The following is a 23,668-nucleotide window of genomic DNA, read 5'->3' on the forward strand; positions in this document are numbered from 1 at the left end:
TTAGCCAGAAGGTGGTGAGAAAGATGCAGCCTGGATCAGCCTCTAAGAACTCCGGGGAACCTCCTTTTCAAGAAGCTTTTGGGATAGTGGGGTTGGGCTTCACATCATCATTCCCCTAAAACCTCAGATCTGCGCATCTGTCCCTCCCATTTTGTATCAGCCTCTGGCTAGCAGGTGTCTATTAATTTTTCAAACCTTTTGGAAAATGTATCTATGTATGCATTTACGTACGTCATCAAATTGATGCCTCAGAAACAGCATGTGCCAGTTTATGCTAAAACCTAACTGTGCTATGAATATAGTTATAAACACATATACAACAAAATAAATATAGAATTGAACTGAATTTTGACATCCATGAACAGAGTTTGCATCTGTGACATATGCTTATTTTTCAAGGATAAACTTTATAAGTATACTGAAAATCAAGTGTTAAACTACAAAACTGCCATTGGATTATTTGTGCTCACCATTTTATAGCAAAAGAAGATTTCCTATTTAGTTCAAGTCTATTTCTTCAAACTGACTAGCTTGGATTGTGGATAGATGCATCTAGTAGTGTTTCTGCTTTCTCTAGGGTAGTAAATACAAAATCCAAGTACTTGTCAGAGTTTGGTCAGGAATAAAAATGGCAGTTTTAGTCCAGAGTTTGCTCCGCCCAGCACCAAAGATTTCCTCAGCATCCATGTGGTGCAACTTAAATCCAGAAAGACAAATACTTGAGAGTTTGTCTATTCAGTACACAGTGATTCAAATGGATAGGAAAGATAGCCTTTGAAAATAAATGAAAGGTACTTCAGCAAGCAGCTAGATTTTGATATGTGGTAGAACCATGTGTTGTATGTCCATCTTTAGATCCTGGGAAGCCATTTACTAATAAAAAAAATTGTCTGCATCTTTTCCCTGGGGAAAATATACAATATCTGTAATTATATTCTAAGAATATGAATAATGCTCCAAATGCTCAAGGTCTCATGGGAAGGCAGCCATTTTCTTTATGAACACATCAGCAGGTCTCACTGCTTTTCTTGATCATCTTCCAAGTCTTGCACTTGACTCCTTACCTCCACAGGAGTGTCTGCAAGACTATCACTCCTTGTTTCCGAGATTTAGAATCTGGCTGAGATTTTGTAGTCAAGCTGTAGAAATTACCGGAAACTGTTTACTTGGAAGAACAGAGTTAGTAATGTATTTTCATTTCTAATTACATTACATTTTCTAAAGTGACATAGCAGATGGAAACAAAGAGGAGGTCCAATACCATCTAGCCAGCCACCTCTCCACAACTGTTTCACAGACCACTGGGTTATTTTGGAGGGGTGGGGGGAAAGAAATTGAGGACCCCTAACTTAGCAGATCCACTAACTCTCAAGGACCTACTACTTGACGTACTTTTTAAAGAAATAATTGTCTTTATATATTTTGGCTATTCATTCTTCATATTCGTAGTTTCCCATCTTATAAACACCGAGTCCAGTAGGACTATTCTTAGAAGTGAGTGTTTGCAGGTTCTTTATGTCACTATCCTATTAGCATGATTTGGGATAGAGTTCCATTTTTAAAAGAATATTCCATCCTGAATAACCTATTTTACTTTGCCGTTCAAACTGTGTTCATGAATTAATTCATTAGTTCTACAACACAATAAGCATGCATGATGCTTTACAGACAAATGAAGATAATTTCTTGCTCAGAGAAACTGACAGTCAGAATTAGACATAGCACTGTAAGAGATAAATAATAGTTACGGAACAAAGAGGAATTGTTACAGAACAAATTCTCTTTTGTGAGGTATACTCCCTGTTAGTTCCTCTTTATTTTTGTTCTAATGTATTATTTTTTGAGGGGGAGATTTTCAAAGGCCCAAGTGGCAGTTAGACCTCAATTCCCATTGACTGTCAACAAGAGTTGGGTGCCTCACACTGTGCTTTTGAAAAATCTCACTGGAGAAGAAAAATCAGCCAGTTCAGAAGACATGAGTAGAGGTCACTACAAGATGGCTCAATTAAGTTAACGAAGCTTGAGGAGGAATTTGAAAGAGAAGAGCAATGTCAATCTCACTGTTTGTTCTGGAGCACACAAGTTTCCTGTGATTCTGGAAAACCGCCGTGTAAATTCTATGAATTCTGTCTTCCCGAGTTTTCATTCAGATTCAATACTTCAGTTCCAATTACCATAGTGGTGAGCAAAGAAAGAAAGAAAGGGAGAGAACCCAACTCTCCACAGAAGAGTTACAGTATGCACTGTACAAATTTAGACAATTTCTTTCAGATAGGATCATACGATGTCATAATTTAATGTCGTATAGTTGATTTTATAGAAATGTCCATGGATGTTAATTATACATGGTGCTGCACAAGATGCAAAGGCTACAATCCTGCCAAGACTGACACACAAGCTCAACTTTAAGCTGAGCTTCATAGGAGTATTTAGAAAATTAAACATGTTCATAAGTCCTTGCAGGATCACCACCAAACCAAGGGCTCTACTTGCTCAAAGAACTTCTAAACTGAAAGGCAAAGATGAAACAGATAGGATCCTAGAAGATGGAATAATTAAGCTATGTAATTTTTTTGTTTACTGTGTTTACCCTTTGCAAAGATCGTTTTTGTCAAGAAGCCCTTAAGAGGAGTCCAAAGTTTTTTATTCCTTTTTCAAGAATTTAGATATAAATTGTTTCATCAACTGAAAAGAAAAACAAAACAAAACCTTCACAAATCAAACTGCACTTCATTATTTGCTGTAAGCAGAGTGAACAATGTGAAAGAGACTGGGGATATGTCTAAGTCAAAGTTTCAACTCCATTTTGTTCTGTGAACAACATTTTTAATTGTAACCTTAATGGTGCCCTTCACTTTGCATCGTAACTTCCATGTTGGATTAAGACATCCAGTTTGCATTGAAAAAACTAACTTGGTTGTGACAAAGCTATTGTAGCCCCTATCCTGCTCATGCTAAGGCATGGGATACCTCAGAGAGGTCTTACAATGAGAGCACCATCAAGGGCCATCAGCGTTGAATGACTTTCCCTAGTCGAACAGTGGGTTTTCTACCTGTAGAGCCACGGACTTTGAATGATTCTCCGCAAGCTGAAACGCATGGGCAAAAAGGGACAGAGACTGTTTAAAAAGAGGGGTGTTTCTCGGAGCAAGGGGCCAGACCATCACAACATGCATGACGGCCAGCCTCAGGACACAAGGAAGAGCTACCTAGTCTAAAAACGCTGATCAAACCCAGGATTCACAGGAGGGATGAGACTAGACTAAGGAAGGGTGTACCTTCAAGATTTTGTTGTTTTCCAAGATCAGTAACTCTTTAATATGCTTTATTAATAGTAAAGTGTCTTTGGTTAAGAAATTCCTTTGCTAGATGAGTTTAAGAAACCAGAGCTTCCACAGCCAGGATGACTCTGGAGGAACATGCCTAAGCAACTGCAGGCCTATGGGCGGCTAGGGCACTAATTTGGAGACCTAAGGCAGCCAGATCACAGGGTCCCACTGCCCAAGAAGGGTGTCAGATATGGGGTCTACACCTGGGATTGCACCTGAGACACCCAGAGCTAGGAACAGTGACCGGTAACTACCAGACCCTGGGGTAGCTTAGAAGCACCAGGGGCCCAGGATTCAGGTCTATTTACAAAAGACTGGTGACTGTCCAGAAGAGAGGAGTGGGCAAGGTTGTAATTTTTTTTATACCGGAGTGGGTAAAAATCAATGAATACAAAAATAAAAGTGGGATGTTTTTATTGAAATCAGATTTTTTTAATTTAAACTAAATACATTATCTTTTTAAAAGTCTATTTAAAAATTAAATTTGAAATTATTACCATGTGTACTAAAGCCTGAACACACTATAATTATTAAAATTATTTAAATAAAAATACTAAATGTTTAAATATTTAATTAACAATATAAATTAATAGTTAAACATTTAAATGCAAAACTTGTTTTGCTCAAGATAATGATTTATTAAGCAAAGGATGGATTATCTGTAGATAACTGAACTGGTTGCTTTGGGTCCTTCAAATTTTTAAAACTAGTGTATCTCATCTTCTCACACTCTTTTTTATTCATAGCTTGGAAGAGGAAAACAAGTGTTCCTACATCTTCAATTCCCAATTGGTTTCTTAATTTTGAATGAATTAGTCATTGAACTGAACTAGCTGAACAAACTGAAATGAAGAAAACGTCTCTCTGCACATGCAGATGGGATTACTGCTGTTAAAGGCTCGTTTTGTACTTCAACAAACTCTGGTTCCAGGAGCTCAGCCAGTGACTTCCACCAGTTCAATGTTTCTTTGAAACTTCAGAAACAAAAACAAAACAAAAAAATAAAGTACATATGAAAAACAAGATTCAAAAATCAGTTATTTAAATCGAGGTTCCCTACTTGCTGATTTAAATTATGATTTAAATTGGTGATTTAAATTGCTTTGATTTAAATCAATTAGTTCAGTGCCCTGGGCAGTAGGAAGAGTTTCCACACAAATGCATACAGTAGGATTTCAGAAACTGTGCTTGCAACTTCTAAAGTACTTTACATCTATTCAGCAGGAGTCAACGCCACATTTACACATTGTAAATTAAGTCTCTGATGAGCAGCCAATCTAAGTCAAGTCCAATGAAAATACAGGATAACATGCTATATTTTAAAAGGATTGCTGTCACCACCCCTATTTTTCATATTCTACAGTCCTTTTAAAATTAACCCCAAATGGGGTTTTGGGTTTTTTTTTAAACTTATTTTCCAATTGACTATTTAGTTTTTAGATCAAGTTTGGAGTTTGTGAAGCTGTCCGTCATTTCCTGATAGAGAACAAGGTTTGCCTGAGCACCTACTGATGGTGACTGGAGCAGGAGAAAGAAGCACCTGCAGACAGCTCAACGCCTGCTTACCAAGCTGATAGCCTATTTTAGAAAGAAAAGAACAATACATAAATTGGGGGCAGAGGACTTTTTATTTATCAGCTTGTGAATGCTCAAGCAGGAGAGGGTGAGCACAAATGCAGATTAGGTATGTGAAACCTGGGCCCGTTGCTGGAGAGTGGGCCCAGGTTAAAGTCTTTGATCCATCACTTTTGTGTAAAGGGAAAGTAAATGCTTTTCTCACAGCTAATAGCGCTTGCCCTCTCTGGGAGAAAGGCAGGAAGAAAGGTGTTGCACTAATTCCCAGGTATCTGGTTTTTGACTGGAATGTCCAGTTGAAAAGGGAAACTGGCAGTGTCAGTAACTGGCCTCTGCCACTAGGGGGGGAGGTGGCCAGGAAGAGCAGCAGCAGCTGCTGCTGGAGCCTGGAGGAGCACCTCTGCTTAGCAGCTGCTGCTCTTCCCGCACCCCCAGCCTGACAGAGAGAAATGCCTGGCTCCCAGACAGGGCTCCAAAGTACGTACCAATGCCACCCAGGACGTGTGTGTGAGTGTGTGTAACCTGTCTCCACCACCTGCCCCCCTCCGCCCCTCTGTGCCCCAATTTCCCCACCCGACCCCTTGCTCCAGGGACCAATCCTCACATACACGCCGCTGTGCCCTAATTTCCCCACTCCCTGCTCCAGGGACTGATGCCCCCCTCTGCCCCACTGTGCCCTGATTTCCCCACCCCAGCCTCTCGCTCCAGGGACAGACCCCCACCTGCTGTGCCCTCATTTCTCAACCCCGCCCTGCTGTGCCCCGATTTCCCCACCCCAGTCCCTTGCTCCAGGGACCACCCCGCCCGCTGTGCTCCAATTTCCTCACCCCAGCCCCTTGTACTGGAGACTGACCACTGCCATGTCCCAGTTGGACTGGTGGGGAGGTTTTGCATCAGCTCCTCCCAGCCCTGCTCTGCAGACAGCAGGTGAGTTCCAGGGGAATGGGGGAGCGAGCAACAGAGGCGGGGATGGAGAGTGAGCAACAGGGCCTCAGAGGAAGAGGCAGAGTAGGGGGTGTGGCCTCAGGGAAAGGAGCGGGGCAGGGCTGTTCAGTTTTCAGGGATTAGAAAGTTGGCAACCCTAACTAATAAGGAGGAAAAGGGGAAGTGATGACAGAGAGACCCTCTCACTTTAGCAGTTGTCCAGGTTTCACATGCCTCATCTGTTGCTGTGTTTATCAGTTGCAGCACCAAACCCCTTGTACTTTAAGATCAAACTGAACTAAAATCCATGGACACTATCCAATCTTCCCACCAAGCTGTTGGGACTCAAGGCTCCCCACAACCATTACCCTTTCTGTGACTTCTAAAGCTGGCAAGGGGTAACAGCACAGGCAAAAAAGAATGTTCACTCTCTACAGAAGACACCTAGTGTGGTACCTCAGTCCCTGCCTGTCTGCTCCGAGTTACAGCTTCCTTCAGTACCAAACATCATTACTGGGTGCACAGATTTTAATGAGTCTGCTCTTTAGTGACGCTTGTCCTCAAACAAGTGAGGACAAGGGTCACTAAAGAGCAGACTCATTAAAATCTACACCAGGGGTTCTCAAACTTCATTGCACTGCGACCCCCTTCTGACAACAAAAATTACAACCCCTGGGGGGGATCAAAACCCAAGCTCACCTGAGCCCTGCTGCCCCACCAGGTAGGGGGGGCCAAAGCCCAAGCCCCACCACCCCAGGCAGTGGTGGGGGGGGGAGGAAAGAGGCCAAACCCCAAGGGCTGCAGCCCCAGGCAGGGAGCCTGTAATCTGAGCCCCACCACCCCAGGCTGAAGTCCTCGGGCTTTGGCTTTGGGCCCAGGCAGTAAGGTTCAGGCTTAGGCTTTGGTCCCGGACCCCAGCAAGTCTAAGTCAACCCTGGCAACCTCAAAAATGGGGGGGTTGAGAACCGCTGATCTACACTATCTATTTTATAATGTTGTGGGGATTACTATTTTACTTAGAGTTTCCTCACACAGTCCTTGAATCTACTGCATACCCAAATCTGTACTCTATTTCCTTATTGTGTGCACGCAAGACTGGTCATAAGTTGTTCTCCTGTAAAGGAAAGTTGTCCCTCCATTCTTCCATATTTCCTTCCATCATAGCATTGCTTCATTGACAAAGGATTGAGGCCCACTGCCATGTAGTATTATACATGTCCCACTTTCCTCATAACTTTAGCAATGCATGTTTCTTAAAGTTGTAGTCAGGCTCTGACAGCCTTAAGTAATATGCACACACAAACTACATCAGTGGTTCTCAACCACGGGTCCAGGGCCTCCTAGGGGGCCGCACGCAGGTTTCAGGGGGCCTGCCAAGCAGGGCCAGCATTAGACTCACTTGGGCCTAGGGCAGAAAGCCATCACCCCACTGTATGGGGTTGAAGCCCAGGGCCCTGAGCTCCACCACCCGGGGCTAAAGCCAAAGCCTGAGCAATGTAGCTTTGCAGGGCCCCCTGTAGCATGGAGTCCCAGTCAACTGCCCTGCTTGCTACCCCCTAACACAGGTCCTGCCTTTTATATAATCAGAAAACCAGTTATTGTGGCACAGTTGGGCCCCTGTACAAAATCTGATGTCACAGGAAGGATTCAGAGTCAGAAGCCACACAACAGCATTCTATAATCCATTCTGCACTGTGTGGGTTAAATAGTACTCCACATCCTAACTAAACTGCTATTAGGCTTCTATTCCTATTTGTCTCTCTTATTTCTATCAGGTAACACGGGGGAGATTCTGGTGCCATTACACAATGAGCTGCACACCTTACTTCACAAGTAGTCTCATTGACTTCAGTGGATTACTCTTGCAGTAATATGCCATTCTACTGTATTAAGGGTATCAGAATATGACCCACAGTCTATCCATATGCGTGTCTGACAAAAACTAGCTTTGTTCTGCGACTCTCCTATTCAGCTCTAGCTGAGATGCGTAATTCATTAGGGCCCCAACCTGTAATGAGGTGTGCAAAGGCTCACTGTGTCTCAGCAGAGCCCACTGAAGTCACCCCTGCTCACCCAGACCAATGTCATTGTAGGACTAGGGCCTCAAATCCAAACCCCTTTTTAATACAGATTCTCTTGACACAGGCATGTCAGCTCAGGTTGAGAATTAAGCTACTTTTTTAAAGTGAAAACTAAACTATTTTCTTCTGCTTTGAAAATTTGAGTTTTTAAAATGACACCAATATTTTATTTAACATATAGTAGAGATCATCAACATTGCATATTCAAACCTTAAAACATTTTATATATTTAACTAGCAAAAGTATCTATAGTTATTGAGCCAACCTCTACTTACACAGATAAACTCAATGTCATCTTCACTTTCATCCTGCATTGCTGATTCACACTTACGAGCCTTAGCAGAGCTGAGAGACTCCATTATCTGGACAAAAATAAACCAAAATATGCTTCATCATTGACTTCATTTTCCTCAATGTATAACCATGCAGTTCTATACCATTTTGAATAGCTCTCCCCCCCATCCAATCTGTATCCCAAAACAAAAACGAACACTTCACATTGTTAAGTGGTAATTAAAGATAAACAACAAAAATAGAAAGCAGCAAGTGAACAGGAGAAAAGACATTCTTTGAACTAAAATTTGAACTCAGTGACTATTAATATCTGCATCTTCCGAGAACTGTGTAAAATATGGCCTTTTCTACACAAGAAAAAGTTACTGGTACCTGTATTCCCAGTGATAGCAATGCTGTAAGCTCTATTACAGACAGGGCTCAGGCATTTCTACTACCATGTTATGAAAACTCGCTCAGTCATGTTTTCATAACACGGTGGTACAGAAGACAGAGCTCTATCTCTACTAGCAACAGCATCAGTGCAATTGCATCCTTGCTACAATACAGGTATCAAATTTTATAGTATCGATGCATCCTACAAGACCCAAGTTATAACAAGTTGAAAGCTAGCTAGGAACTTCATGTTTGTCAGTATGACCACAGAGATTGTGAACTTTATGGCAACAGTGATTAACTTGGGATAGCTGCTCTTCCTCCAAAAATACAGGACCTGACCAGTTGAGCTAAAGGAAAATTTCTCTATACGCTTTTAGCAGTACAGGCCTGGGTCACATAGGTGAGCAGCTTTGATACTAACAGAACAGAGGTACAGATTAGCCAGCGCACTGCAGTATTAGACAGCTATAGTTGAGTTTGTATTTAACATTCTCTTACCTGCAAGAACGTATTAGTCTAGGGGGGACAGAGGAAACAATACGATGTGACACAAAATAACAAGGCATCAATAGTTCCATTCCAGTTTCATCAAAGCAGCTAACATGCTTAATGGGAGGATAAGCAGAGGGAAGAAGGGGAGAGGAGCAGCAGTGGCAAAGAAAAGCATGAGCCTTTCACTGCCCTAGCTGCCAGTTAAAGAGACCCCAAACTAGTGACAAGGGCAGGTTGCTAAGAAACTGCCCGAGAGTTCATAATGCCGGACGGACCCTCTCACCGTAATGCTACGGATGCACTTGGCTGCTGACCACCAGGCCCTGCCCACAGCTGAGCAGCACAGACACGGGGAGGCCAGTGGTTGCTGTGCTACAACCACAGGGGACTTTGCAGCAGCCAAAGCTCATAGAGAGATCACAGGCCCCTTAAACCGAGGCTCACCACGGAACCGTAGCGCTGTCAGGGCCCGCCCCGCCGCCGGACGCATCAGCTCCCTTAGCTGCCAGCCCGCGCGCGCCTCGGCTCCCAAGCGGCCCATACACCCCAGCAGGCAGCACCTCCGCGTGAGCGTCGGCCAGCGCGCGCTCCGCTTCCTCCGAACTCCGGGCAGCGGAGACCCGCGCTGCCCGCTGGGAGTTGTAGTTCCCAGCGCATCCCCACGCCGGAGCGGCGGCTGTCAGTGTGGTTCTCAGCAGGGATGGCATGCGGGAACCGCGACGCGGCGCTATCAGCCACTCGCAGCTAGGGCTCCAAGCAGCCTCCCCCCGGCCCGGCCCGGCCCTCTTCACTGCTGCTGGGACTTTTCCTTTCATAACGTGTTACACGGGAAGAGGCAGGTGCCAAGCCGCGGCTGGGAGCATCCTGCCTCCCTGCTGGGCGGGCGCTGCCAGCTCCGTGAGACACGTGGGCGGGGATCTGCTCTCCCAGCGAGCGCAGACACCCACCTGACAGCCTCGTCGCCTAGGTGTGTACAGCATAGACATCACAATGTGAGTGGGCAGGTGCATCAGACTACCCTGCCCCGTGAGGTGTATTAACCTAGCCCAGAGGTGCACCGAATAAGGTAAGACGTGCATCCGAAGTCAGAACCTGTCCAGAGCTCTTAGCTGTTGGTGCCGCTGCAGGATGTAACAAGCTCTCTAGTGTAGCCATAGATGCTTCCCTTTTGCTTAGTTCTCTGGCTCTGTCCCATTCTCTTTAGGTAAAATTTCACTTTGTGGCCTGCACAGACTTTCTGTTCCCCACTATTATTCTACCAAACTCAGAATCCATGGCGATGTTTCCACAATTGCTCCACACACCACTGAAGCTTCACAGATGCAGATCCTAGATCCATAGGATTAGAAAGGATCGCACCAGTCATCTAGTCTAACCCCCTGCCAAGATTTAGGATTTGTTATGTCTAGACCAGCGGTTCTCAACCCCTGGCCTGTGGGACGCATGCGGCCCAATTAGCACACAGCTATTCTATTGAAAATGTTGAAGAAAATGGAAAAAATGTTTTTGTCAAAATTTTCCATCACAAATTTCAATGCTTAAGTGAAAATTCAAATACAAAAATATTTGGGGCAAAACAAAAATATTCTCGGAATTGCTGCTTGTCCCCATCCTCTATAGGTTTCAGAGTAGCAGCCGTGTTAGTCTGTATCCGCAAAAAGAAGAACAGGAGTACTTGTGGCACCTTAGAGACTAACAAATTTATTAGAGCATAAGCTTTCGTGGACTACAGCCCACTTCTTCGGATGCATCCTCTATAGGTTAAATTTCCTGGTCAGACTGCATCTCCTGTGATTACCACAATATCCTGTCTTGGAGATGAGAGGCAGTGCATCATGGGAATCATTGGGCATGCTGCAGCATGGGACTTACCCAAAAGTGAACTATTGTGAATTTGTAATTGTAACTGTGAATTTTAAGAAGATGAAATAAAGAAGGGAACCCCTCTTTTGGAAAAAGAATCCAAAACCTCAATTTTTCCAAAAAAATTCCAGGGTCATCTTTGCAAAGGTCCTGGAGCTGCTCTGTAATAATTTATGAATACTGCATATAAGCTAATTAAAGGAATGTTTACTGTATGAATATGTTGAATTAGTTTATTAGCGGCTGTTGGGGGAAAAAAGCAGAAAGGTAAGACAATGGCTCCACGTAAGACACCTCCAGGTAAACACTACTGGGGGGAGGGGAGGAAGGGGGAGATTAAGAGACAGTGCCTGAGCTATTCTAGCCAAGTTACACAGCTTGTTTTTCAGATGCAGGGAACCAACAGATGAAAATATAAATATAAATATTTACAATATCCAGAGGGGAGGCTGTTGTTTGGGAGCTAGTTGTGGCGAACAAACTGACAGACACAAACAGCCATGTGGGGTCTAAAAGAACTAGGCTTTCCTAGGTTTCCAGGAGGATGGTAAGCCTCGGGTAAGGGAGATGTGCATATAGATTATGTGTTGTTTCTCTTTTGTTATCCCTTGTTCCTACTGTTAAGATTGAATTATACCTTGTTTTAAGAAGACTGCTTTGGGTCATTGTATTTATCACTGTTCACAAGCTCCCAAATGGATGAATCACAGGTATTCAAATCAGTTGAACCTGTTGGAGTAAACACAGTTGATCCATTGCGTACTGTAACCCAGGACCTGGTCTAAGAGTGGGAGAATTGTAGCATTTCACCCCAGGAAAGGCAAAGGCATGAAGTCAGACGTGAGTGGGTGCAGTCAGAGATAGTAGAGAAGGGGTCAGAGGTAAAGCTAGCTCTGTACCTGTGATAATCATTATTGCCCACATCTGAGGAAATTGGAGGGGAGACTTTTCTACAGTGAATGAATATATATATTTTTGTCACTGGTCAATGAATACTACATGTTATTGTCAGCAGTTTGTAAGTATAATCTATAAAGTTAAGGAAAAAAATCCAAAGAACTTGAATCTTATATATTAATAATTGTAAACAAACCTGTGAAAGTATGAATGGTATTGTGGTAGTGCCTAAGAACCCATTTATGGACCAGGACTAGGTGCTGTACAAACACAGAACAAAAAGATAGTCCTTGTCCCAAAACTGTTTACAATCTAAGTATAATAAAAGAGAAAACAGATGGATACAGAAAGACATTATTATTATTTATTATGGGAGAGTACAAGGAAACAGGGATAATATTGGTTAGATGATAGGCTGCAATATCAGCACACCAGCTTGCTATCTGTTGTCAAGTGTTTTATAGGCATCATGGCAAAGGAGAGTTTTAGGTAGGAATTTTAAGATTTTGTAAATATTTATGAATGAAGTGTTTGTTTACAAAATCAGCTATTGTTATTGAAACTACAGAAACAGGATGACAGTTAATACTAATTGTTAGTATAGGCATTTTATTATCTATTTCCTTTTAGGTGTGTACTGTTGCTGCTTATTAAAATGCTTTGTTAAATTGTTCTACTTCTCCTAGTCCTACTGTCCTGACCTCCTGTTTCACCCTATTGCATTGGTGGTTACTCTTACACACAAAGTAAACTTTGGTGTTTATGAGCACTAATCTTGCTCCAACAGGAGGTATTGACTACGAGGTAGAACTTCACCCTCCATCTGACTGAATGACTCCTTGGGTAATTCATAACCAGTAATGACCTTGCAATGCTTTCTCTCTTAACTGAAGTGCAAGATGAATGTGATATGCTGCTAAATGCCTGATCCAAAGCCCACTAAAGTCAGTGACTTTAGGTGAGGCCCAAACTGCAGAGTGATATCCAATCAGAGTTTGATTTACTGATCCAATTTTGGAAAAAAGAACAAAACTGAAAAGGTGATTCTACAATGGTAGATATCTTCTCTCTGTGTGTGGGGGCGGGAGAGGAGGGAATCCAAATGTCAATGCGAGTTAGCAGTAGCACGCAAAGGTTTCTAATTACCCTGGGCTAATTCTGCATTGAAAACCACACACCATATTTATTGTGGAAAAGAGCCTTTCTTCCTATGTCTGTTTTTCCCCCCTCCTCTATAATAGTAGTTGCTGTGTCACAACGAGGTGATATTTAATCCAGTACCTGTCAAGTTAGTATGAGTTTCAGATACCCAACCTGAATATTTAGATACAACTGCTTGAGCAGATTATACACATACACACAAAGGCAATTGGTTTTCAGATACATAGTGGATATTTATATTGTGGACCATCTCTGGTTGAAAACTGTAAGTAAGATCCCCTCCCTCAAAGTGTGACATATTCCTTTTAACAATTTCCTTAAATTCTAATAAAGATGTTTTGTAATTACTTCCAAATATGGTAGGGTTACCGTATTTCAAGTTCCCAAATAGAGGACATTGGAGGAGGGCAGGGCTGAAGAAGGGGTAAAGTTTCTACTGTACAGTTTCTTTCTACTTTGAATATCTAACATTTATAAATAACAAGTGTAATAGCCTCAAAAATAAAGGTAAATCAAATTTTAATGTACATTTTTATATGCAGTCAGTCATTTTCTGCTGTACTTCTTCCTGTTGTGCCAATGCACATTTCTCTGGAAAGCATATCTTTCTCAGCAGTGGTTGATTGTTCATCAAGTAGCCATGAAAGTCTCTGCAAGATGTGTGCTTGAAGTTGTACTGTACAAGCAGGATTCCTTTCAACGACTCAACAGTCAATACCGTGCTACCTTTACTTCTGCACTGCTGCTGGCGGTGGTGCAGCCTTCAGAGCTGGGCGCTTGCCCAGCAGCCACTGCTCTCTGGCGGCCCAGCAAACACACACGTCTCTATTAAGGCACGCCAGAATTGCAGTTCTTCCAGAACCAATGTTGGAAAAGGGACAAGCCAGGAAAAATCACGGACATGTGCTCATATTTCAAAAATCCACACGGACAGAGATCAGAGGACCGAAATAGAGGTCACGTCCGGGAAAACCCGGATGCATGGTAACCCTACTACATGGTCTACTTTACATTATGAGAGAAACACCAGAACACATTCCCAAACTGAAAATTATTCATCAAAATAAAAGGATTTAGTTAGAATTTATATATTTAAAGTAATCTCAAGCCCAGGGCTGTTGTGAGAATTGGCACTCCACTGGATATGTAAGCCAAGAAGTATAATGAATTATGATGTTATAAATTAATGTCATAAGTTGTAAGAACCACACACACTGATTACAAATATAATGTATAGCACCACAGAAATGTAGGGCTCAAAGGGACTGCAAGAGGTCATCTAGTGCAACCTCCAAATACTTATTGTATACTTTATTCTTTTGAAAAATCAGTTTACTTAAACCACAGTGCAGTACCATTTTTAATATCCTAGTGTAACAGAGTGGCCAGCGCCCAAGTGCCCCCTTGTGACAGGGTACCTCTGCAGTACCCTGCTTCTGTTTTCCCTATCTTCAAGATTTGTTAAATAAACTCCACCCAGTCTTCCTTCCAATAACAACCCTTCTTTGGGTTGTTTATTTATTTTATTAACACAACAAAGATCCCTAAAACAAACCCAAAAGAATCTTCCACCCAGCTGAGCACAACGCCTTTCTGAGGCACTGTTTCTTCCTCAGGGACCACTGCAGGAGACCCTTTCAGTTCCCTCACTTCAGAAGACCCCCCTCCGGACAGTCCCCTTCCTATCCTCACTGAACTCCCTCTGACCCCTTATAGAGCAGGTGCAGCAACACCCCCTTAATTGTCTCAACTGAGAGCACCTGCTCTGACAGAGGGGCTGTCAGGATTCCCTTCCCACTATGAACTCTGGGGTACAGAGGTGGGGACCCGCATGAAAAAACCCCTAAGCTTATTTCTACCAGCTTAGGTTTAAAACTTCCCCAAGGCACAAATTCCTTCCTTGCCCTTGGTATCATTGCCACCACCAAGTGATTTAAACAAACATTCAGGGAGGGCCGCTTGGAGCCCTACCTCCCCCAAAATATCCCCCCAAACCACTACATCCCCTTTCCTGGGGAGGCTTGAGAATAATATCCTAACCATTTGGTTACAAAGTAAGCACAGATCAAACCCCCTGGGTCTTTAGGACACTGACAAACAATCAGGTTCTTAAAAGAAGTTTATTTTTTAAAAAAGATAAAAGAATCACCTCTGTAAAATCAGGATGGAAGATAACTTTACAGGGTAACAAAAAGATTCAAAACACAGAGGATTTCCCCTCTAGACAAAACTTTAAAGTTACAAAACCAGGGATAAACCTCCCTCTTAGCACAGGGAAAATTCACAAGCTAAAACAAACGATTTCCTTGCTATTACTTACTATTTCTGTAATATTAGATGCTTAGTTCAGATATGGCTTAGGGAGCTGTATTTTCCCTGCCCTGGTTCCTCGCTGACCCAGAAAGAACAAAGGAACACAAAACAAAAACCTTCCCCAGGGGCAGCTCTATGTTTTTTGCCGCCCCAAGCACGGCAGTCAGGCAGCCTTCGGCAATATGCCTGCGGGCGATCTGCGGTCACGTGGATTCGGCGGCGTTTCTGCGGGTGATCTGCTGGTCCTGTGGCTTCGGCGTACCCGCTGCCGAAACCACAGGACTGGTGGACCTCCCATGGGCATGCCGCCAAGGGCTGCCTGACTGCCGCCCTCACGGCGAATGGCATACCGCCCCCCTCCCCCCGTGGCTTGACACCCCAGGCACGCGCTTGCTGTGCTGGTGCCTCGAGCTGCTCCTGACCTTCCCCCACAGATTTGAAAGTATCTTCTCCCCTCATTGGTCCTTTTGGTCAGGTGCCAACCAGGTTACTTGAGCTTCCTTTACAGGTAAAGGAGGGATTTTATGCTACCCTTAGCTGTATGTTTATGACAGGGGCACTGGACCTATTTCAATCACAGGGCGCCAGCCACCCTGTGACACCTTTAAAGGAACTGTTCTTAGAGGTATACATTTTAACAAGCCCCATAGCATCATTTTAATTGATAAATGTGTCAGTACTTTAAAAGTGCTAAAAAGCAAATTGATAAACTATTAAGTTTAATTAGGGTGACCAGACAGCAAATGTGAAAAATTGGGACAGGGGTTGGGGGTAATAGGACCCTATATAAGAAAAAGACCCCAAAATAGGGACATCTAGTCACCCTAAGTTTAGTAAATCTCTAATGTGATTATACCTCAACTTGCAAAAAACAGCATGTAACTTTTGTTAACTTTCTGGATTAATTTTCTCTCTATCCTCCCTGTGCAGTAACTCTGGAAAGGACAAAGTACCTGGTACAAAGCCATTTTGTATTGAGAACAAACCAGCAACCTAGCAACATATTTTTCTGCTTGCAAATATTAACACTATTTAATTAACTGTTTTAGAAAAAAATGAAAAGAACTGTGTGTGTGTGTACATATATATATAATTCAGAGTGGTTTTCATATACGATATGTAGTATCCTAATATTATGGAATCACTTTCATATGGGCTGTCTGAGGAAACTGATGAGAATAAGATGGCAAGACAAGGTTCCAGATACTTAGGTTCTCATACTAGTAGACATTCGAAGCATCCATACTCTGTTGATGAAATCACAGATGAGACATGCAGGCTATGTCACCAGAATGTCAGATGAGTAACTGCCAAAGAAGATCTTTTATGGCAAGCTAAAGGAGCTAAAGCACTCTCTGGAAGGCCAGAAGAAACGTTTCAAGGACTCCCTCAAGTTATCCTTGGGGTGTTTCAACATTGACCCAGAGTTTTGGGAAAGATCTTGCTCATCATCGTTTTACCTGGTGAAGCCTCATCCATACTGGAGCTACAGTCTATGAGTAGAGGAGAACTGCTGAGGTGAGCAGAAGTGCCATCAGCGTATAGCTCGCAACAGCAGCATGTCCACTGTTGTTCAAGTAACCCATAGCAACATCTCTTGTTCAGTGTGCCACAGACAGTTCAAAGCTTAAATTGGCCTGATCAGTGACTCGTGTTCACAGAAGCCAAACCAACCAATGATGTCATGGTCATCTTCACACTCGAAGGACAAACAACAATGTAGTATCCTACTATTACGGAAGTTTTGTATGCAAAGGACTCTAGGGTATAAGCACATCATATGGTAATCTGACAATAAGCAAATTTCCTGTTACTATAATTTGCATTATCCCTCTGAAAGTAAAAACTGGGTTGCTGTGTTATGATAGTTTTAGGCCTTTCTTTACCTATGACCTCTAGGACCCAATTCTCTCCTCATTGACACATGCACAAGTTCAATTGGATTCAATAGGGATTGCAGCTGTGTGTCTGAGAATAGACTTGGGACTATTGTGTGCTCTGGTTTTGTGTCTTTCAATATCTTAAGTGCTTATATATTTGTCCATTAATTATCTGCTTCTGATATTGTACACATTCATTTAAACTAAGTAGTTGAAGCAATATATCATCTCCTTATGCCATATGTCCTGTATTTTTACTGTTTAACTATATATTAAAATGTAATAGCTAACATATACCTTAATCACTACTGTTAGTTGTATAAACAATATTTACTTTAAAAACTGATAGTTAAACAGGTATTGTATAGTTCTCATAAAGAAATTTGGATGAACAAGATCCATGTTTGATGCCTTAAATAATATTTACAGTATATGAGCTTAATGGCTGTCCATCATATTATGACGCTGTCACAGCCTCTTGTATGTTTTCTTGTGGCTGTATAGTCCAATCTGTGAGGAACAAGATTGTAAACAGATGTTGTATAGAAATGTGTAGGCTGCCACTGAAGACATGGCATGATGCTTAGCCCTTTTTTTCAATTTCCTTTTACCAAGTTCCTTGAATTTGTCTAAAGATGTTTTGTACTTACTACCACACCTATATGATCCACATTACACTGCGGGAGCAACAATTCACTCAGCACACATTTCAAAACTGAAAATTATGTGGATCTTTCTCGAAGTGTTGATAGATGCTATCCATTCAGGTTTGTCCTTGGCTGGGTCTTTGAAGTTATCAATATTTATGCTCCAGCATGTGAACAAAAGTCTCCAGAACAACAAATCAGGGTTTCTGTGGTAGAACCATTTGAATTTCTCCTGGAAGTTCTGTTTTTCTTGCAGAAAAGCATGTGTGCCATTTTCCAGTTTTTCCCTGTACTGCACATACACTAACCACAGACGAGACCCTGGACATATGTGGAGGAGATGTCTCACCTCATCAGCTTTTTTTCAGTTTGTAATCATTCAATTAAAAGAAACAAAAGATATTTTTGCATTGATACAAATGATGGCATAGCTGTTTTCTAATTATGAATTCAGTCATTTGAGGATGGTAAGGATATGCCTGCTCTTTTAATACAATATTTAATATTTATTGTAATAATTTAATTGCAGAAATTCAAATGGTAAAAGCTACATAAAATACTAACATTGTTCCAGTTTTATTGCATCAAATAATTGTGTCTCACTTACATCTACATTGTGGTTTTTTCATCCTTTTTTCATTCATAGTTATATTTGATCACAACTCTGAGAGGCTCTTTAAAAATTAGGCCCCAATCCTGCAGACATGTATGTATGTTTAATTTTATGCAAATGAGTAATCCTCTTGGCTTCAGTGGAATGTTCACATACGTAAATCCTGTGTTTGCAGGATTGGGACCTTAGCTGGTAAAATTCTAAAAACAGAATTTAAAAAATACCATGTGAGCCAACACACATGTTAGGCGGTAGTATACACCATATTAATGGGTATTTTGCACAAAGTATTAATATACATTACACATATATAAGTGTTGGGAAGTTATGCTAACTGATTGTATTATGCTCTCTCCACAGTTCTGTTCATCCATGCCAGGTATCCCACAACACTTTGCAAAGCTGAAGTCAGCTTTGGCATTAGAAAATAGAAAGCCTGTCAAAGCCAAGATACATGAATGGTGTGTCCTAGCACAGGTTGGGATGTACCTCTATGCCAGACTGGTTTGGAACGTAGTGTTCAAAACAGAGATAAGAAAAGTACAGAACAAAACAACAAGTTATGGAACTTGTGTTGCCCTCAAGGCACTGTCCTAGTGTCCTGGCTCTGTGGTTACAGGTACACTAACACAAGTGCCTAGTGGCAAGGAATGGCTCAGTCAGCAGCGGGATTCTCTGCTGTCCCCTAGGCCACACAAGGGTTTAAGGCGAGGTACCCTGACATTTATAGACCGAGACAAACAACTGGGATAAACAACTTACATACCACTTTATGCCTTTCATGACATCAGTTTGATGCCTCCACTTGTTCCTGATATCTCGGACACAACATCCTTATTAATTGTTCTGTCAGACCATTTTATCTTGTACTAGATTGGGGTATATCTGTATTAGACTTCTAAAATGTATTTACGTAAATATCTAGTGCCTAGAACACTAACAACAACTTTGCCACGTTCATGTACCGAACAATGAACTTGTAAGTGTAACCCACACGCCTCCTAGGTGTGGTGTTCTGTCCCATCTAGTGGCACCAAGACCACCATATGGGTTTTATCTCATGCAGTAGAGGCTCATGTATTTAGCTCCAGAGGTCCCAGATGAGCCCCCACTTGTAACACCGACAGATCCCAGTCGTCAGCGGGCAGGATCTAACCTGGGACCTCTAGAGCTACAGTAATTGTACAGTAATTGTAAAGTTTTTTTCTTTCTTATTTTAAGTTGTGCATGTGCTCAGTAATGTTGATGCTGAAACAACTGGTTATGTAGTACAATTAATGTTTTATTTAATTGTCAATATAATACCCAGAGTGAGTCTATGTGAAAGCAGATCTCTGATTGTCAGAAGGCCCAAAGCCTATACTGATTTTGTAAGGTATTATAAATAAATATTGGGGGTTTAGGTCCTGTGTTATAGTCTTAATTTTAAAGGAAAAATAACAAATCTCTAGTTAGTGATGTTAGTCTAGCTAGGGTGCATTGTAGCTGCTGTGCTTTAATGGTTCATATTTGGAGTGTTGTACATAAAAAGGAATTTGAAATGATTAATTCTCTGTGTGTGTAACTGTCTTATGGTGAAGACTCGTACTGGATTCCTAAGAAGAGAAAGAAAGTCAATCCTATTATAATTTCCCATTTTAGTATTTGGAAAGTTTCCTATCGAAAATCCAGCTGTAGTCTCTTGCAAGGATAAGAATTCATGCTCTGTGCAAATACTGTGTCAGAGAGAGGAACTGTGTAGCACAGAATTAGTAAATAAATTGATTTACCTCACCTCTACATAGGTTACATTAAATGAACACGCTGTGAGATAAGAATTGCTTCTCAGAAGGAAGGTATGTATTTTCGTATTCTATTGCTTTGTCTTTAGACAATAAATGTAGCTAAGTTTGGTTATTGAGAATTAACTGTGAGTGTACTCAAACAACCTTTTCATCAACAACTGTAACAGACAACAGCTAATTAGTGACATTGCACTTATTATGACATGAACTGCTGATTCATGCTGTTTGGTGATGGAATATGACTTTGGCAAGATATGTGAGCACATTGAGGTCATAGTAAAAAAGGATTAGCCTCCATATTCTGCAGTGCCACCAACCTCTTTTGTCATAAGTTGCTTTGTGTGGAAAGTGGGGGCATATTTAAACATGTTACTTTTGGGAGTATGATGAGGACTGTGTGGGGCTCACAGGGGTGCACTCTGCTCAGTGACAACCAATCGAAGGGGCTGCTGGAGCAACCAGTCAGGGACCAGAAGGGCCACCTAAAAGGAAGCAGCAGCACCAGAGCAGTCAGTTGCTTCCTGGAGCTGAAGGAGAGAGGCCTGTGTTCCTGGTTGCTGAAAGAGCAGCAAGACCAAGGACAGCTCAGTGCTGGCAGGGACCGGGGAGCAAGAGAGCTCCTGGCTGGCTGCTAGGACTGAGTAAGAACTGATCCTGGGGAGGGCCGCAGGAAGGTAGTGTCTCCAGGGAGGAAGTCCTGGGAGTACGGCCCCATACCAGGGCTGGGACTACTTAAAGACTGAGTCCGGAAAGGGCTAGAGAGACACCAACCGAGGGGTACTGAGATAGGACCTAGTGGACTGTACACCCTGGAAGGGGTCTCTTCTGAGTCACATACAGACAATATGTGTGACTTGGCTGGAGGGCTGAGTCACTGAAAAACCACTTGAGAAACCACCGACAGGAGTCATTGCAGACAAACCTGACCGGAAGGGGTGCTCATGAGAGGTTGGTGCCACCCCATTAATCAGATCATGAATGAATATATTAAATAACATTGGTTCTAATGCAAATGCTTGGAGGCCCTAGAGCTAACAACTTTTGCCATGATGAAAATTGACCATCTATGCCTGCTTTTTGTTTTCTGTCGCTTAGACTGTTTCTAATCCATAACTATTTAGTTTTTTAATCATCTAGTGCAAGGAACTTTCTCAAGGGCTTGTTGGAAGGCCAAATAATTATACCAAGAAGTTCTTCTTTATTCAGTTTTGTTGTCATACTCAAACAATCATAGTAGATGGGAAAACGTTTTCATTTTTTTTCTCATAAAATACCTAGATCGACATAATTTAACTGCATTTAAATATCATTTCACCATTTTTTCTGTTACTGAAGGCTCAATAGTCTGTAATTCCCAGAGTCACCCCAACATCTTTTAAAATATAATTATAATACTTGCAACTGCCCAATTCATTGCTAGTGTAAGATGATTTAATATGAGCATACTTTCATTAGCAGCTCAGCCACTACATTTTCAAATTTCTTCAGAATACTTTGTCTACCATTCATTCCTGTTGACTTGCCATTTATTATATAGATTGGTTCTAGAACCTCCTCTTTTCACACCACGATGTGATGTCACCTCATCTTTATAACTTGAAATGAGCATGTAACATTCGCTCCGTCAATCATCCTCCTGCTCCCCAGGAAAAGCTTGCGAGAAGGATGCATGTGTCTTTCAGTTTGCCCTGAAGATCAGTAAATCTGGGTTGTTGTGAAGTGAGGAAGCCCCCCTGGATTCCCAGTACCCCTTCCCCATCATTATTACTAGGGGAACAATGAAGGAATGTGAATAATAAAAATGTACTAACCATGAAGTTGTGTATGTTCAAAGGAGTATCTCTGGCCCTTTATTTGGAGAGGGAAAAGGAGTTGGCTCCACACATTACTTTGTTCTCTCCTAACCCCAAAGTGGAACCAAGAATTGGCCCATTCCTGCAGCTCTCTCCCAGCATCCTCACTCTCTCACCACTGCCCTCTAAGTTCTCCAGCGCTCTTCCCTCTGCATTGCATCATTATCTCTTCCTTTGCTGCCCACCAGCCTTCTGCATTAGAAGAGCCCCTGGAAATAACCTTGTAGGAGTAAAAAGAACAAGGAGTACTTGTGGCACCTTAGAGACTAACAAATTTATTTAAGCATAAGCTTTCGTGGGCTAAAACCCACTTCATCAGATGCATGCAGTGGAAAATACAGTAGGATGATATATATATATATATACATACACACACACACACACACAGAACATGAAAAAATCGGTGTTGCCATACCAACTATAACAAATGTCATCAGTTAAGGTGGGCTATTGTCAGCAGGAGAAAAAAAAACCTTTGTAGTGATAATCAGGAGTGTAGCAACATCTTTCAGGGCTGTTATCTGCCTGTGCCAAGAGAAAGCTATTTGTGTTTGACTCCATCTGTTGTGCTTACTGCCTTCAGATGTTGTAAAGCTCCTTGGCTGAACTGCTGCTGCCCATGTCCAAAAGCCTGGCTGGCAGCAAAGGAAATGCACCACAGCCACAGGCAGCTCTGAGGAGGCCTTTCAGGTCAGGGATCCTTTATAATCCAGGCTAAGCCCTCCACTAGCCATGGATTTTGTGGGCCTCTAGCTTTGGGGCTTAGAATGAACTACGGCAAATAGATGAGAGGAGTTTGGAGAACAAGGAAAGAGGCTGATGAAAGGAAATATTCAGATGTAAAAGGAGAATGCAGAAGAACAAAATATGACATTAAGACAGTAAGTTTTAATTTTTGTATTTTTATAGAAAGTTGCTTCAAAAATATGATTAAGTATATACATTAATAATGCAATACATACAGGTTTATGTACAATATATACACGGTAGCAAAACATCTTTTCACCTATATTTCATCTATGGTGTTAACACCATGAGCCAGAGCCTTCTGGCATGTTGTTTTATCTTCTTTCATCTTCAACTTATCTACAAGGAAAACCAGAGATGTCAAAGATGGAAAAGACCTATTAGAACACCTAGTCCATTCCCCTGCATATGCAAGAATCTTCTTTACAGTGAATTTATTAGTGCATTGTCATATAAACTGGGCTTTCAGCACTTTCGTTGGGAGATCCCATTTCACAGCCTATTACATCTTACTGTCAGGACATTTTTTTTTGACATTCACCCTAAATATTCTCTTTCTTCACTTCATCCTGTTACTTATATTTATATCCCCTTAAACCAATCTAAATAACGTCTCTATCTCCTCCACATTTAGACCCTAACATTTACTATATGCTCTGATCCTTAGTCACTGCTTAGCCAGGAAAAAATATGGAGCTCTGTTAGTTTTTTTCCACTGTAAATGAGTTCTTCAATAACTGTTTCTCTTCTGTGAACTCCCTCCAATTTGTCAATATCTTTTTGGGAATGAGATGCTCAAAATTAAAAGCAATATTTCAGATGCTTCCTGCACCCAAG

The 23,668-nt window shown here is 41.9% G+C and overlaps 1 protein-coding gene across 1 annotated transcript in view; it reads right to left on the reverse strand.

The window, feature by feature from the left end:
• Positions 1–9,675, reverse strand: part of LOC117875207 (E3 SUMO-protein ligase ZNF451-like) — an 83,506-nt gene extending 73,831 nt beyond the window's left edge. Inside the window, exons 1-2 of the mRNA XM_034766255.1 lie at positions 9,518–9,675; positions 8,185–8,271 (exon numbers count right to left, since the gene is read on the reverse strand). Coding sequence (XP_034622146.1) covers positions 8,185–8,268 — 84 coding nt within the window. The 5' untranslated portion in view covers positions 8,269–8,271; positions 9,518–9,675. The remainder of the gene's footprint in view (positions 1–8,184; positions 8,272–9,517) is intronic.
• Between the last annotated feature and the right edge of the window lie 13,993 nt (positions 9,676–23,668).

This window comes from Trachemys scripta, chromosome 3 (genome assembly GCF_013100865.1).
Source record: "Trachemys scripta elegans isolate TJP31775 chromosome 3, CAS_Tse_1.0, whole genome shotgun sequence".
Taxonomy (NCBI): domain Eukaryota; kingdom Metazoa; phylum Chordata; order Testudines; family Emydidae; genus Trachemys; species Trachemys scripta.